Below are 17893 nucleotides of genomic sequence, written 5' to 3'. Positions count from 1 at the left end.
TCTTTCTGTTTAAAATTGACAAAGTGTTCGTTTTGAGGCATTGTGAATTAAGATAATAAAAGTTTCATTATCCCCACAATTTTCAGGGACTGTGAATGAATACGTTGAATTGCATGACTGTGGTTAAAATTCTGAAGCTGTGGGGCTCTGGAGATGAGTCAGAGCTTAAGAGTACTTGCTCTTCTTGCAGAGAACCTGAGTTTGGTTCCCAGCACCCACTTCTGGGTGTCTCCTCTAACTCCAGCTCCAGGGCGTCTGGCATTCCTTTCTGGCCTCTGTGGTCACTCCCACACATGTACACACATGTGTGCGCACACACAAACAATGAAAGTAAAAATCTAGAAAAAATTCTCAAGATAAATGATAACTAATCAAATAGTGGTGAGGATGGTCTAAAGCACAGCAAAACCATATTCCTGAATATATTATACTATAAAAAAAACCCTCACTTGATTTTCTGGACTTCTTGGTATCACAGGAACTATTTTGCTGTGTGACGTGAGCAAAGTGGAATTGTGATTTATAAAACCAGCATGGTGACAGTCATACAAAACATACATGTGGAAGCAGATGGGAAGGAAAAGTATCTCAGTTTGATACCAGGTTTTAAGGATACTCAGACTCCAGGTGACTTAAGTTTTTATTCATTGCCTTTTTTTTCTTGATGGTGTTGGGGTTTAAACCCAGGGGCGTTCACATGGTAGGCAAGTGCTCTACCAGCGAGCTACACCCCAGCCTGATTCCTTTTTGTATTTTCCAAATTTTAGAACACACAATTGTATCACATTGATAGCTGGAAAAACAGTAATCTTATTATACCTAAGAGATTTTTAATTAAAAATTCTGTCCTTATGGAGTTGTTAAGTTGTAACATATATGTAATTACTACTACTGCTGCTATTATTGTTATTATTATTATTATTATTATTATTATTGGTATTCTTATTACTATTTTGCAGTGCTATGACTTAGGGCAATCACTTATTGACATACCTAGCCATAGGATATGTTTAAATTAAAAAAATCTAGACATGTGTGTATACATTTTAGCATATTTTTAGATTCTTTTATTTGCACGAGTGTTTTGCTTGCGTGTGTAAGTATGTACACCCTAAGCATGTCTCATGCCTGTGAAAGTCAGATGAGTGCATTAGATCTCCTGGAACTGGAGTTGGGGATGGTTATGCGCCGCAGTGGGAGGGCTGAGAACTGAACCTGGGTCCTCTGGAAGAACAAGTGCTCTTAATCACCTTTCTAGCCCACATGTACCTTTTTGTGTGTGAAGGGTCTCATGTAGTCTGGGCTAGCTTTTAACTTGTTATGTAGCTGAGGCTGGCCTTGAACTCCTTATCTGCCTGCCTCCATGTAAGTATGGATGTGTGTATGTTTTTATATGTATGTATAAAATTGGGGGTTGATTTTGTTTTGTTTCTTGAGACAAGAACCTCTCCATGTATCTCTGGCTGTCCTAGAACTCACTATATTGACAGGACTGGCTTCCAACTTACAGAGATCTGCCTGCCTCTGCCTCCCAAGTGTTGGGATTAAAGATGTGCACCGTCACACATGGTTGGGGGTTGAACTGTGAGGTTAAAAACCTTCTGTCTTTGTTAGTCTGTTGTTCATATGAAATGTCTTGCTTTCTTCCAATATGTGCACCAATACAGTTTGGTTGTTCGTGTTTACAATTTTCCTTCATGTCTTCAGCCTCTCCCAATCTACTAATAAAGCTTATTTCTTTATTTACTCTCATTTCCTAGTTCCATGGAACTTGCTCAGACGTGTGCTGGGACACCTTACTACCTGTCCCCAGAGATCTGTCAGAACAGACCATACAACAACAAAACGTGAGTTGTCTTGGTTGGCGAGTGTCAGTGCAACCTGGTGGGAGACACTGAGGTGCAGAGTCTGATTTCTAATCTGTTTTCTGCTGGCATGTGTGCATTTGCCTTTTTCTCATGTGTTTAATGAGAATTCCAGTGACTAATATTCCTGGAAGCATATGGCCTTACTTAAGACAAAGCAGTTTCTCTTCATTTAAAAAGACAAAGAAGCCAGGTGGTGGTGCTGCACACATTTAGTCCCAGCACTCAGGAGGCAGAAGCAGACAGATCTCAGAATCTGAGGCCAGCCTGGTCTACAGAGTGAGATCCAGGAAAGGCACAAAGCTACACAGAGAAACCCTGTACTGAACAACAACAACAACAACAAAGGCTTGCTTTAATGAATTATTTGCTTTAATTTGGTACTTTCATTTGGTGCTGGAGCCTGAACCAGGCTTGCTTTTGTGCTCTATCACGGAGCCACAACCTGCAACCAGGCTTTTAAGCCTGGGGCTGGAGCGACGGCTCTGTGGTGAAGAGCACTAGCTGCTCTTCCAGTGGAGCTGGGTTCTGTCCCCAGCGCCCATATGATGCCTCACAACCATATATAGCTCCAGTTCCAGGGTATCCAATGCCCTCTTCTGATCTCCTCAGTCACCAGACACCAGGCACACATGTGGTACACACGTGTGCATTCAGACAGAAAACAAAATGAATAAAAAAAATACATGAATAAAAAAATTTTAACTTAAATGTGATTTAAAGATCCCCTCCCCCATCTCTCTTCCTCTCCCTTCCTGCCTTGTGTGTGTGCATACGTGTTTGTGTGTGTGTGTGTGTGTGTGTGTGTGTGTGTGTGTGTGTGTGTGTGTGTTTAGACCAGAGGTCGATGTCAGGTACCTTTCTCTATTTTTCTCTTTTCTTTATGTTTTGAGACAGTGTCTCTCACTGAACATGGGTGGAAATTACTAATTGGCTGGCTGGATAGCGAGCTCCAGAGATCTGCCTGTCTCTGTCCAGTGCTGGGGTTACAGATGCACAGTGACGTACCAAGCTTTTTTTTTTTTTTTTTAAAGATTTCTTTATTTATTATGTATACAGCATGTATGACTACAGGCCACAAGAGGGCGCCAGATCTCATTACAGATGGTTGTGAGCCACCTTGTGGTTGCTGGGAATTGAACTCAGGACCTCAGGAAGAACAGTCAGTGCTCTTAACCTCTGAGCCATCTCTCCAGCCCCTGTACCAAGGGTTCTGGGGGCCCAAACTCAGGTGTTCATGCTGGTGCTTTGGGCACTTTACCAACTAAAATACCTCCCTAGCTATTTGTTTGTTTGTTTACTTATTTGAGACATTTCCTGGCTCCAGGGAATTTGGCTTCAGTTATAATGCAGGTAGGTAATGCTGGATAGAAGGTAGGTAGTTGAAAGAAGAACTTGGCTCTGCCAGGCAAAGAGCCCTGGGTCAGCAGCATCATTTTGTGGTCTTTGGTTGTTGTCTGAGACAAGGTATATATCCTGGGCTGGCCTTGAACTTGCCATGTAGCCAAGGAAGATCTTGAACTTCTGATCTCCCTGCCTCTACTGCCTGAGTGCAGGGATCACAGGCATGCCCCAGCAGCAAGCAGATGGGCACAGCAGCAGATGGTTCTCTCTAGTGTCACAGGTCTTCTGCAGGCCATGGGTGTTGGGTCCTAGTGACTGAAGAGGGAGGGCCCAGCCCAGTGTGGGTGGTGCCATCCCTTGGGCTGGTGGTCCTGGGTTCTATAAGAAAGCAGGCTGAGCAATCCATGAGGAACAAGTCAGTAAGCAGCACCCCTGCATGGCCTCTGCATCATCTCTAGCCTCCATGTTCCCACCCTGCTTGAGTTCCTGTCCTGACTTCCTTCAGTGATGAACTATGATGTGGAAGTATAAGCTGTTATACTTATGTGGCTGTTTCCTCTCCAAGTTGTTTTTGGTTATGGTGTTTCATCATGGCAAGAGTAACTCTGAATAGGACAAATCTCTTATCGCTATGAGTGTTTCAGCTCTTGTGTTGGCCTCAGTTGAGGATCCCTAGCCCCTGGTGGCAGCTGGCCCTGCAGCTGTCAGACGTGAGATTGTTCAGTCCTCAACAGTAGCCATTGTCACAGTTCTTACAGGAGCATGGCATCTCTGGCACCTTTGCCCCCGAAGGCTTGATGGCTCTCCAGATCTCTTCCAGCAACCAGAATCTTTGATTGTTATTCTCCTGCCCCCCCCCCCCCCCAGCTGAGGACCGAACCCAGGGCCTTTCGCTTGCTAGGCAAGTGCTCTACCACTGAGCTAAATCCCCAACCCCTCTCCTGCACTTTATACCCTTCTTCAGCCTCAGTTCTCTGCCATCTCTACGTCCACTGCCATGCCCCCATGCCCTGGCCACTCACTCTCTTGACCTGGCCAGCCACCTCTTCTCCAGTTGCCCAGCACTTGGCTGCTTTGTGTTTCTCCAGTTCGGCTGGGCGGCCACCAACTGCCCAGTTGTCCCCACAGCTTCTCCTGTCCTTCCCTCTACAGTGTCTCTGCTGTGGCTTTCATCCTGTTACCGGCTCAGCGTGTGCTACGGAAAGTAGTCCAGAACCCAGTTTGTGCTTTCCATATACTCCTGGACGGGTGACCTCACTTGAGGGTGGCCTACAGGGGGGTAGGGAGGTGTCATACCTAAAAGGAAACTGACTCTTCGCCCAGCAGTAGACCTGGGAGGAATGAGTATGTGTGAATATGATTACATTCATATAATAATAAATTCTTATAATAAATATTATTAACATTAATAGAAACAAATGAGGACAAAAGTAAACAAGAAAAGCCTTTTATTGTGATATTGCAGTACCCAGGAAGCAGCCCAGGAGATGGCTCTCAGCTGACTAGATCGGAATTTGACCAGCCTGCTTACATAGCCGGAAAAGGCGTGTTTGCACTAAGCACAAGTTGCCTATCCAGTATGGCTCCAGTAGGATAATTTAGAGTTCATTAGTGTTTTGACATAAAGCAAAACAACTTAGCATAAACTATTTCAATAGCCCAGACCGTGTCTTTAGGAGCCTAGGCAAGCCGGGCGGTGGTGGCGCACACCTGTAATCCCAGCACTCGGGAGGCAGAGCCAGGTGGATCTCTGTGAGTTCGAGGCCAGCCTGGGCTACAGTCCAGGACAAGCTCCAAAGCTACAGAGAAACGCTGTCTCAAAAAACAAACAAACAAACAAGGAGCCTAGGCAAGATTGTTGTGAGGTCTTCTCAGGCCATTTGTGGGGTGTTTGAGATGGCTGGTGCCGGAACAAGGGTGGGCTAGCTGGCTATTTGGCTGAAAATCCTTTTGCTCAGGAATGCCAGGACTGAGGGCAAGTCTAGTAGCTGCCCCATCCCTCAGTGATTTTGCTTATTTACAGGAAAGTGAACTTAGACGAGGGATCTCTGAACATATCACTGACACCAACAGTGATTCCAGCCGACCTCATCTGCATCATGTCTCCGAAAAGTGGTTCCCTCTTTCCTGGACCGCAGCGTGGTCTGCCACTGAGCCACACCTCCGCCCCCTCTACTTTTCTCTACTGGATCCTTTTAGGGCTCTTTGACAATCTCCTTGATGTCTCAGACTTTCTCTTGGCTTTTGGGGTTAATTATCCTTTTTTATTCTTGGAAATGACTCAAACCAAGCATATACTTATAGTTACTAACAGAGATGGGGGGGGATAGGTGGGAGAGTGTCTGCCTTATGCTCAATGCCCTGGGTTTAATCCTTAATACCACATTGAGTATTTTTAAAATCAGCATGGAAAGAGCAAAATTCAATCCTATATTGCAAGCATGTTTTTCAAATGTTCATTGAGACTATGCTATCACGTTCTGTAACTCTTTCTGTTAAGAGCTTTGAGCAGAGTTTATTTTCCTCAACCAACTATTTTCCATCTTTTCTATCAAAACCAATGCATTCTGCAGTCTTGCCTTGCTCCTTTAATGTGCCCCAGTTCCACTGTACACACAGTTTCTTTGGGTACATAGAGTAAATATTCACCTACCATATTGTAGTAATGTGTGTTTACCTGTGGTCTGCCAGGATTCTGAAGAACTTCAAACAATTCTTAATTTTTATCTTAGAATTGGTAATATATCTGAAAGCCCTTGTGAAAACATGCTAACCTAGTAAAATGAAGCTATCCCAACATAAAGCAATGTAAGAGGCAAAAACGTCTACCAATAATTGTTGCCGTTGTCTGGTCATGTAAACCCTTCTCTTCTCCAGGGATATTTGGTCTCTCGGGTGTGTCTTATATGAGCTCTGCACACTCAAGCATCCTGTAAGTATGTTGATCATCATGTGAATCTTGAGTTACTGAATGCATGTATTGGAAATGAACTTCTGAGGGAAAAAGACTAATGTTTGGTTTTATTATATTGTTTAAAAAGCACATGGATAGCCAGGCATAGCAGCATGTGCCTAAGGTCCAGTCAACTCAGGGATTCAAGATGAGCATGAGCAAGAGAGAGAGAACTCTTCTTTAAAAAGTGAAAGCCAACAACAAAATAAACCCAGGAGGTGGAGGCAGGAGGACTGAGAGGCCAGCCTGGTCTACATAGCTACCTTGTCTTCATTCTTTTTTTCCCCCCAAGACAGGGTTTCTCTGTGTAGCTTTGTGCCTTTCCTGGAACTCACTTGGTAGCCCAGGCTGGCTTCGAACTCACAGAGATCCGCCTGGCCCTGCCTCCCGAGTGCTGGGATTAAAGGCGTGCGCCACCACTGCCCAGCTTTGTCTCCATTCTTTATTGGAAGTTGGACACATAGGCACCATTGCCTGGCAATCGCAAAACTTCCAAGGCTCCCAGAAGCAAACCATATGCTCAAAATAAACCATATTATTTGCATAAATGTCTTGGATAAAGAGAACCACTCCTAACATTTAGGCAGGAGTGGAATTTCTCTGCAAATCTCGGGTCCTAGAGACTTCAGACTGAGGCCAAGACCGTAGGCAGGACTTCCCAAGGACAGCTCGCTTGCCAACTCTTGTCTACGCAGCTGCCTTCATTACTACTGTTGTTGTTAATGTGAAAGTTCTCACTCTGGTGTCTGAACAAAATCTGCACTTCATTGCCCCACCATCATGTTCAATGTTATTACGCATAAATAAATACTTCTTTCATACAATGGGAGACTTCGTCGTGGATGAGTTTATGAATAAATATTTATGTTATAGTATTTCAAAAAGCAAAAACTAAAATGTCCTGTTAGCATGATTATCTCTGTAAAATAAACATTCTTGAAAAGATTATACAGAATTATACCTCTGAGTTGTGAAATTATACATATTTTCCTATCTATAATTTCCTATTTCTTTCAGTTTTTAAGTGTGAGTTAATGCTATTTGGTAATAAAAATTTAAAAATAAAGGAAACTTTTTAAGCTAATATTAAAATTAGGGACTAGGGGTGTAGTTCATAGGTATATCACATACCCATTCAATTAGTAGCTCCAAAAACAAAAGCAAAATAAAAAATATTAAAAGTATAAATCTTTTTTTTTTCCCCCCGAGCTGAGGACCGAACCCAGGGCCTTGCGCTTGCTAGGCAAGTGCTCTACCGCTGAGCTAAATCCCCAACCCCTAAATCTTGTTTTATGAAGCACAGCATCTCTTGGAGTAACTGCCTTAAGTTTCTACTATGACAGATAGGTGATAACAAGATAGGGCAGAGCACAGTGCTTCCGACTGGAGCTTAGAAATATTCACAGGCTGAGGATGCAGCTCAAGGGTAGAGCAAGTGCCTGGCATGCTTAAGACCCTCTGCCAATGCCACACACAATGATAGACAGACAGACAGACAGACAGACAGACAGAAGGTAGGTAGATAGGTAGATATAAGATATGTAGGTAGATGATAGATAGATAGATAGATAGATAGATAGATAGATAGATAGATGATAGACAGCTTTTGTTTTTTGTTGGTCTGTTTTGGCTTCCCAAGACAAAGTTTCTTTATGTAACAGCTCTGGCTGGCCTTGAACTCAGAGATCTGCCTGCCTCTGCCTCCCAAGTGCTGGGGTTAAAGGCATGTGTCACCACCTGGCCAGCTTTTGTTTCTTGGTGTATTTGTTACTTTAATTACCAGTGCTCAGCTTGTCTCTAATGTGGTATAATTATCCTTGTCCTTTCAGTTTGAGAGTAACAACTTACACCATCTGGTTCTGAAGATTTGTCAAGCACGTGTTGCTCCTATATCACCCCACTTTTCTCTTGACCTACAGTCCTTGATACCTCAGCTCTTTAAAGTGTCTCCTCAGGATCGACCATCTATTAATTCTCTTTTGAAAAGGCCTTTTTTAGAAACTCTTATTGCCCGATACATGTCTCCTGAGGTAGGTTTGGGGGGTGACTCTACATTTTGGTGGAGATTTTGGATGCTAAGTCATTGACACACATATTTGATTTCAGGTCCATTCAAGAAAAATTCAGCCCCATGCTCATGTGCAGAATGCTGCTATTCGCCTCACAACTCACTGGGGAGGTAGTCCATGGTAAGGATCATGTGACCATGTAACCAAAGAGCATCTGTGGTAGCTGGGAGTGTAGCTTGTTGGAACACTACTTATCTAGCTTGCACAGGACCCCAAGTTCCATCCCAGCATCAGATAAATAAAATAATACACCCCAAATTCAATTCTTAGCAGGGCATCATCACACCTGTGATCCCACCACTTGGGAAACTGAGGCAAAAAGATCACAAGTGCTAGACCTACCTAAGCTATGTCTGACCCTGAAAAAGAAAAGCCCAAAGTTATCTTGTACTACCCTGTCTAAAAAAGTCCATAGTCGTTGGGGTTAGTGGTGTTGCTCAGTGGTGTAGCACTTGACTACCATGCACGATACCTTGGTTCAATCTTTAGCATTGAAGAAGCAGAAAGAGGAGTATCTATATCCTTATTTGATTCATATGTATGACTGAGTTTCACACCACTGTGAAATGTGATGATCTGAAGCTTTATTGCAATTCCAGCACACTAACTGTGTGATGTTTAAAAAAAAAAGCATTTATTATGTATGTATCACACCATGGGTTTTGACATCTTGCTGATATTCATGGGAGAAATTCCAATAACTGTGAAGAATATGGGTAGTTAGAAAATATAAGTGTATCAACAGGCTTGAAATCATCTAGTCACATGGATAGAAGTGGGTGTCCCCAAGAAGTTGTGTGTCTATCTCTGAAGTGACCTGGGGAACTCAGCCCCTGTCTTCTCATTAGTCAGGAAACCTTCACAAAACATGCCATGCTAGTAGAGATGCTTGAAGAGGCTAAATCAAAGCTTAATTTTTATTGACCTGAAGTGATGGTGGTCAGGAGGAGGATAGAGTAGAATATTCATAGATAGGTCATGAGTTATTGTACACTCATGAGCTGATGTCTATTCTATAACAGAAAAAGTGGACTGCCCATTAAGACTTACCTTACAAAGCCCATTGGAGCTGAAGTTCGGAGCTTAGACATAATAAAAAAAAACCATGTGAGAACCTAGATGTAACTCAGAGAATGCAGGTGGTGTTTTATAGGGGTAATAAGTAAGGAGAATAAAGCTGTCAGGGTGTCAAGAATCAGCTGAAGGTCTAGGGTGCTCAGGGTGTATATGGGGGTGAATATTATGGAAGAGACAGTAAAACCAGCATGATTTAGCTGTAGCCACATGTCTGGACTCCTAGAGAGTGGAAAATCTCTCAAAGGAGTCTATGATGGGGAAATGCAAACAAGAAACTGAAAATGAAGCAGGTCATAAAGAGAATTAATGAGCATCTTTGTTGTGTTTATTTTGACATTGTATCCATCTAGATTGAAAATGCTTAGAGGAGGCAGGAAAAGCACAATGTCTAAATTTGTAATATGGGGGGGAAAAGACTAAACTTTAATGAAGGCCAAGGCAAACATATTAGAAAACATGCTTACTTTTCAAACATCAGTGAGTCAGGAAGAGTGTTTTTATGGCTCTTATAAACACCATGGCCAAAAGCAACTTGGGGAGGAAAGAGTTTATTTGGCTTCCAAGTTCCTATCACAGTCCATCACTGAGAGAAGTCAGGGCAGGACCCTGCAGGCAGGAGCTGAAGCAAAGTACATGGAGGGGTGCTGCTTACTGGTTTGCTCCCCCTGGCTTGCTCTGCCTGCTTTCTGACACATTCCAGGACCACCTGTCCAGGAATGGGCCACATCAATCATCAGTCAAGAAAATGCCCCAACAGGCATCCCCACAGGCCATTCTGATGGAGGCATTTTTCTCAACCAAGGTTCCCTTTTTCGAAATGACCCAGTTTGTGTTAAGTTGACAAAAAGCTAAACAGCATGCTTGTGACCTGACAATCCATTCTCCTTTAACTATATTTAACTACTTTGTCATTATTATGAGTAATTGTTTTGGTACAATGTTACCATTAATTCTTCCTTTGTACAAAAGTAGTTGTTCAGGGCTGGGGATATAGCTCAGTTGGTAGAGTGCTTGCCTAAAGAGATCAAGCTGGGTTTAGTTCCCAGCTCAGAAGAAAACAGATGCCTATCATCCCACACTCAGCAGGTAGAGGCAGAATCAGGAGTTCCATCTGTGGCTACATAGAGAGTTTGAAGCTAACCTGGAATACATGATACTCTTTCTAAAAAAATGTAAAGTAAATAAAATTAAAATGTAGTTATTACTAGAAATATATAACATAATACTAGAAACAGTTTTATTTTTCTATTAAAAATATGTTGTGATACCTTGTCATTACCTCTCTGACTGGTGTAAAATATCAAAGTCAACTGACTTTCCGAGAGACACAGCTTCAGTTGTTGAACTTCTGTCAATATTAATGGTCTGGAAAAATTTTTTAAAACTTTCATTTTGGTTTTAAAGGATTCTAATCCAGGGCTTTGAGCATCCTAAAAAAGGTAACTATAGCTAGTCATGGTGGTGAAGCCCTGTAATCCCTTCCCCTGGGAGACTGAGGCAAGAAGATTGTGAATGTGAGGTCCATCAGGGCTACCCAGGGACCCTGCCTTACACAATGGAGGGAGTTAAAGGAGTGTGGGGGGGGGCGGGGCGGGGGGGGGGGGGGATGCAGGCATAAGCCTGACAGTGATTTGACCAGACCTAAGCACTTCAAGTGTTCCCACAGCAGTGTAGCATCATCTCCTCATTCATTAAGAGGGAAAAGAGAAAGAGCACGCCCTGCTCTCTGGAACCTCTGTGTATGCCCGCAGCAGACAGGCAGCCATGTAACGGGGAGCCATGAGCTGTGGATTAGTCATCCCACAAAGCTGGAGAGAAGCCAGGTCTGGCTTTGTTTCCCTCCTCTCTCTATATCTGAGGTCAGAAAGACCAAATCCCGCCCTGGAGAAAGGAAACTTGTTAGATTAGAGAGTCTTTCTGTCTAACCTTTACAGCACCCCTAACTGAGGCTCCCCACTTCATTTTAAAATTAATCCTACCTAGTGTGTGTGCATGGAGGTCAGAAGACAGTCTGCAAGGGTTGGTGCTCTTTCCACCACATGGGTCCCTGGTGTTGAACTCAGGTTATCAGGCTTGGTGGCAAGCACCCTTACCCACTGAGTCTGTTCACAAAGAACCTTCTTTGCTTTTGGAGAATTCTAGGCCATTTTTTGGTTTGCAGTTGCAAAACTCAAATATTCACCTATTTCTTCTTCTTCTTCTTTTTTTTTATTTTGTGTGTGTGTGGTTTTTTGTTGTTGTTGTTTTGTTTTTCAAGACATGGTTTCTCTCTGTTCTGTTCACTGCTCTGGAAATTGCTCTATAGACCAGGCTAGCATCAAACTCACAGAGATCCTCCTGCCTCTGCCTCCTAAGTGATGGGATTAAAGGCATGTACCACCATCACCCAGCTTCTAATCTTCACCTTTATCACAAAGTGTTTGCTCCAGGTCTCCTCATATACTCATTTTCTTTCCTTTTAAAAAGCATTTTATTTAATTTTTTCTCTTGATTCCAAAGCTTTTCTTTCCTGATGTTGCATTTTGTAACTTTGAGCTTCAGACTGCAGACGAATTATGAGTTCTATCACTGAGGAGAAAATCCACCCATCAAATTGGTGCCTGAGATGATTAGACATCAGATGAGATGTCTACTCAGGGGCTGGAGAACTCGAGCTAAGCATCAGAGCACACGCCAATCTCCAGCACCACAAGAGAGGGAAGGAAGGAAGGAAGGAAGGAAGGAAGGAAGGAAGGAAGGAAGGAAGGAAGGAAGAAAGGAAGGAAGGGAGAAAGAAAGAGACACATACACACAGAAACAGACAGACAGACAGACAAAGAGATTATGTTCAAGTGGAACATTCTTATTTTCTCAGGTCTGCTGCGTATCTTCAGAGGAGATTTGAAGCTCAGCAATATAAGTTAAAAGTGGAAAGACAATTGGTGAGTAAGACTCCAACTGGGGGGGCGGTGCTCAGGGTATCCTCACAGTTTGTCCTCAGATATCAATGGGTCCAAATTCATTCTGCTGTAAAACCAAGGCCGCCCACCATTTACTTTCACATTTTATTTATAGACAGAATCTCACTATATAGCCCAGGACTGACCTGGAACTCATTATTTATAGCAAGCTGACTTCATGATCTTGCTGATCCTCCTGCCTCAGCCTCCTGGGTGGAGAGTACAGGCATGGACTACCAGGCCTGGCTTATATCTTTTTTGAATTGTTCACCAGTTCAAGTTCTTATTCTCACTATCACAGCCTGGGGCTGCTAAACCTCAGAAGAGCTGCAACTGACCAGCTCAGCAAATGGACCCAAGTCACAGTACAAAAGTAACTTAGCAACATCACCAATGGATCAATTTTAAAATGCTGCTTACAGCATTTACTATTTCCCTTAAGAAAACTCTGCTACTCACCAAGCAGTCTCCCATGCAGATTGCTTGCTGATATACTTCTTGTCTCAAGTAAGTAGTCCCAATTAAGCCAGAATATGCAAGGGTGCCTTATGAATTATTTCCTTTCATAAACAGGGTCTTCGTCCACCTTCTACTGAGCCACATCCCAACGGGAGAGAAAAGCTACAAAGCCACAGGGAGAAGACTCAACTCCAGGAGCTTCGGTACAGGAAGAACAGAATGAAGGACCAGGTTTAAAATTCCCAGTTCTGTCCACCAGTGTGTGTGTGTCATGGTCCTTCACCCTGCAGCTTTTCTTGACATATGTCAGCATTGCTCCCAGCATCCCTGTGGACACCGAGAGCTGAATTTATAAAGCGTTTGATAAGGAGATTTTTATTACATCTTTTAGGACTATTGTAGTGAAATACAACAAAACAGGTAGCTTAAAACAGCAGCAACACTGTCTTGTGCTTTTGGAGGCCGAAGGCCAGAACCAGTGTGGGTAGTCATGTGCTCGAGCCTAGAAGTCTGTACACAGTAAGGATGCTGGCTTCCAGAGTTGGCATATCGTGTTGGTTTTGTGAGTGTGTGAGTGTGAGTGTGTGTGTGTGTGGTGTGCGCGCACACACACACACACACGCTGGTATCTATGCATCTGGAGTGATGATTATGTTTTTTTTGTTGTTGTTTGTTTGTTTGTTTTGGTTTTTTGAGTCAGGGTTTCTCTATAGCTTTGGAGGCTGTCCTAGAACTCGCTTTGTAGACTAGGCTGGCCTTGAACTCACTGAGATCCACCTGCTTCTGCCTCCCGGGTGCTGGGATTACAGGCGTGCGCCACCACCACCACCGCTGCCTGGCCTTCTGGTCTGGTCTTTATTGGGTGGATGTTCAGTTCTTTGGTTACTGTTGGCTGATCTGAGTCCTAGGCAGGTGCAGAGGCTTTGGGGTCTCTGTAGAGAGCTGTTGTGCAGTTCAGCAGGGAGTCACAGAGGAATGGAGATGGCCTAGAAGGACAGGTTGAGAGGCTGTGGGGAAGAACAGAGAGACCCTGGGTTTGCACAAGAGGACGAGTGTGAAGATGATGTTGGTGCTCTGGGAGGAAGGGTTCCTGTGGGCAGGCTGCTGCAGGACTAATGGTAAGTCTGGAGAGACTTTAATGGAGGATATGAAGGAGGGTGAAGGTCACCTACCTGAGTCCCAGCCTAGTCTGGCAGCTTTGGGTTCCTGGTAGAGGGAGGTTCTGTGGGAGGCAGAGTCACAAAGGACTGGAGATGGCAGAAGGAAGGGCTGAAAGGTGTTAGAACTAGAGGGACCCTGAGTCCACACAAAGCAGCCAAGTCCCTAGTGGATGGGATTGGGCTGTGCTCACTTTTTCAAAAGGCATTTACTCATATTGATTGAGGGGCCCACTCTACCCCAGCATGACTTCATTTTAACTAATACATCTGTAAAGACTCTATTTCCAAATAAGGTCACAATTTAATGTATTGGGTGATAAGACTTGGGTGTATGTAGTGGTGATGACGGCGATGATGATGATCATGGTGATGATGATGGTGGTGGTGGTGGTGGTGGTGGTGGTGGTGATGGTGGTGGTGATGGTGATGAGTGAAGTCTTTGTTGCCCAGGCTAGTCTTGAACTCTTGAACTCAAGTGATCCTCCCATCTCACCCTTCCAAATAGTTAGGACTAAAGGTGTGCACCCCAGCTTCTGTGCATCTTTTGAGGGGCAACATGTTCAATTAATGCAAAAATATCATTACATGTAGAAGCAACTGCTTTTGTGATGACTACTTATACTATGTACTTCAAAAAACTGTAGGCTATGTAGAGATTGTTTTCAAGTTTTAAATTGGTTTTGCTTTTCAGGAATATTGGAGACAGCTAGAGGAAATCCGCCAACAGTACCACAGCGACATGAAGGAAATTAAAGAGAGGATGGGGAGAGAGCTGAAGGTGCAGCTGCTCTGTCAGAGTGAACATTGTTCTATCAATTTAGCGGTGACAAAAAGACCAGATAGTAAAAGCCATTTAATATCTAAAGCTAGGCTGGCAGCTTTGGGTTCCTGGTGGAGAGAGGCTCTGTGGGTAGGCAGAGTCACAAAAGACTGGGAAGGCTGAACGGTGTTTCCAAACACCAAGCGGCCGAGTGGATGGGAGTGGGCTATGTATACACACACACACACACACACACACACACACACACACATATATATGCACACACACACACACACACATATATATGCACACACACATGCATGTATGTGTGCATGTGCCCATACACATGTACACTCACACATGTACATTCACATATACACACATGCACACAGGGACACATACATATGGACACACACACAGATACATACTCACATACACACACACACACACACAGAAACATGGACACATGAGGAGAACACAATCTCCTCATAGGAAATGAGAAAGAGGTGATCCTTCAGGTTCTTTCTTTGTAGGAGAGCTGTCAGACCTAATGGAAGATTAGCATTATGGTTTACTAGAGGTCACACAGGAAGATGACGGGATATGAGGATCTTAATTAGGAATCACTGTTCTTAAAAATACATTTTATTTTCCTCTGGATCAGAAAGCCAGTGTTTACTGAGCAGCAGCTTCTTTAGGACGGAGCTGGATTAGAGGAAGAAAGTCCAAGATGAGTATAGGCTCATGCCAGTAAGGAGAGTAAAAATGGCCGGAGGTTATTAAAGTCAACTGTAGCAGGGACTCCAAGTCTGTGTGGTCATGGGCAGTGCCACTTCTCCCTTTTGGGGGGTATTATATTAGTAATAATATATAATAATATATTAATAACTATTATTAAGTTATCATAGGACATATGGCCTCTGGAGAGGCCTGTTGTCTTGGATGGTCATGTTCGTGCGCTTGTGTTGGGATCTAGACATCTGGAGTTATGATATTTGAGGTTAATGATAAACCACATATAACATGGTGGTCTCACAAGACTATGTTGTTTGATGTCCTTGCCACCTTAGTCTATGTAAGTATGTGCTACGGTGCTCACATTTCTCAGGACATACTTCTTTGTTTACAAGACTGTGTACTGATCACAGTTAACATCACTCTTGAAAACCCCACAATGGTGAAAATGGAAACTCATCTTTCCATCTCTCAGGTTTCTAGAATTGCAGCAGATGGCCATCTCCTCAGGAGGTGACTTAGCTGGCCTGTATTTAACCTGCTGTGTGAAAAACACATAGGTATTCCAACACTATGAATCCCCGCAGCACCCTGGATTCTCATTCTCTGAGGTCCGTTGGGCTCTGTGGAGGCCACCTAGCACCTCCTTGAATAGATCTGCCATGCTGCTGCAGCAGACCTGCCGCCTCAAGCCTCCCTCCACCACTGAGCATTTGTGCAAAAGTTAGAGCATGAGCCGAGCTTTTCCAGTGCACCTTATGTATGTCCTATCACAGAAAATTCAATTGCTCATCCAAAGTCACTTAGCAGTTACAAGGGAAGCTGAGAGTATGTCTCTGACATGTCTACTTCCTAGCAGATGTGGTTCTAGTCAAAGTACGCATGTGAAATGATAGTGGAACAAGACTGCCATAGTTAAGCCCTGTAGGTGCAGAGCAGCAAGGAGGAGAAGGCTGGCTAGGAGAAAGACTTCTGTGGAAGAGTTGATGCATGGGGTGAGGGCAGACTGGACCGAGAAGAGGGGTAGATTTTACATGGTCTCAGCTAAGTGGCCTGTGCTGGACGTAAGGGGTGCCTCTCTCCAGGGCAGAGCTTTGTCCATGGCGGGGAGGCTTAGGCCGCCATCAGCCTTATGTACTGTGCAGGTCTGCATCGGGAAGTCTGAGTCCAGAAAAGCTGAGCAGCAGGTATTCTTTTCCCTGCCTTTCTTTATTTTGGATAGTGGGGATCACACTCAGGCTGTCCAGGGCCAGCGAGCAGGCATTTCTAGAGTGTGTGAAAGAAGCATTTGGTGAATTTGGTCAATCCCAAGGTAAAGGAGGAAGAAAGAGGACTTGGAGGGGGTCTGTGGCTAGCTCTTCATCCTCTCTGAGAGGGACAGACAGTGAGTAGCCTACAGGGCCAATCTCACTGGCTGTGTGTAATCTGTATTAAAGGAGAATGCAGACCTCAGTCATAAAACCTATTTGGTGAAGAGGAGTCACCTGCCCTCCCACCCTGACGCAGCTGAGGAAGAAGCCTCGATACAGGTAGAGATGCTGTTGCTAGCGGGGTGTGAGCTTCCCAGTGAGGGTGCTCCTATCCCAGGGGGTCAGGGAGAGGTCTGACCTCTTGCTAAGCCACTTAGTCTGGTGGTGACCTTACAAAAGCTCAGATACTCTTGTCCATTCTCCTTTCCTGTTTTCCTGGCCTCCTTTCCCTCATCACCTCTAGGCAGCTGCTCATGAGTTTTCTGTCACAGTGGACTAGTTTACATCTTCTGGATGGGAGCATGACATACAAGTGCCATCACCCCTTGTGTCCCCTTTCATTCGGCTTCTGTCATGCAACAGGAAGCATTACTGGTGTTAAGTGTCACCTATGTTGTTCATATAGTGTATCATCCCCTGTCACACTGCCACTCTAGGGACTTCACCCTGCTCTTCCCACTGCATGGGAAATGTTTTCCTTGGACCTTCACATGTTAAAACCCAGTGCCCAGGCCTGAAATCAAATGCCAAGTGGGTTTTCATGCTTTACTCCCACCTCTTGCTCATTCTCCACCCTAGTACCCCATTTTCTTTAATTTTTGTTTTATTTGAGATAGAAGTTCATGTAACTGAAGATGGCCTTCAACTCTTGACCCTGCTGCCTCTGCCTCTGAACACTCAGATCACAGGCGCATGCCACCACCAGCAGGACCTAATTTAATTGATTATTGTTGTTGAATGTGTATATGTGTGTGATATATGTATGTGGATTAGTACAGGTGTGCATGAACTACAGGACATATGTAGAGCTCAGAGGATGACTTTTGGGAGTTGATTCTTTCCTTCCACCATGGATCCCAGGTCACCAAGCTTGGGTGACAAGTGCTTTTATCTGCTGAGCCTTCTTACTAACTCCCCCATTTTATGTATCTGAGACTTGCTTGAAATCATGTCATTAATTTGCAGACTCACGTGTTACCTAGCCTACTCCAGGACGGTGCATACTTTTTATCAGCAGAGTCCTTTTTAGCCATGTGTTCTTCATTGTGTAAGGGTATGGGCC

General features: G+C 44.0%; 1 protein-coding gene across 3 annotated transcripts in view; it reads left to right on the top strand.

Annotated features, from left to right (window-relative positions):
• Nek5 (NIMA related kinase 5) overlaps positions 1-17893 on the top strand; it is a 48273-nt gene that overhangs the window by 11772 nt on the left and 18608 nt on the right. For all 3 annotated transcript variants that reach the window (XM_036209158.1, XM_036209157.1, XM_036209156.1), the window contains exons 7-14: positions 1761-1847; positions 6087-6141; positions 7992-8192; positions 8269-8351; positions 12163-12229; positions 12821-12937; positions 14558-14644; positions 16798-16890. In XM_036209158.1, the coding sequence (XP_036065051.1) occupies positions 1761-1847; positions 6087-6141; positions 7992-8192; positions 8269-8351; positions 12163-12229; positions 12821-12937; positions 14558-14644; positions 16798-16890 (790 nt within the window). The remainder of the gene's footprint in view (positions 1-1760; positions 1848-6086; positions 6142-7991; positions 8193-8268; positions 8352-12162; positions 12230-12820; positions 12938-14557; positions 14645-16797; positions 16891-17893) is intronic.

This window comes from Onychomys torridus, chromosome 17, assembly GCF_903995425.1.
Source record: "Onychomys torridus chromosome 17, mOncTor1.1, whole genome shotgun sequence".
NCBI classification, from domain to species: Eukaryota; Metazoa; Chordata; class Mammalia; order Rodentia; family Cricetidae; genus Onychomys; species Onychomys torridus.
Note: the sequence above shows the minus strand (reverse complement) of the source record. Positions and strands in the feature narration are given on the sequence as shown.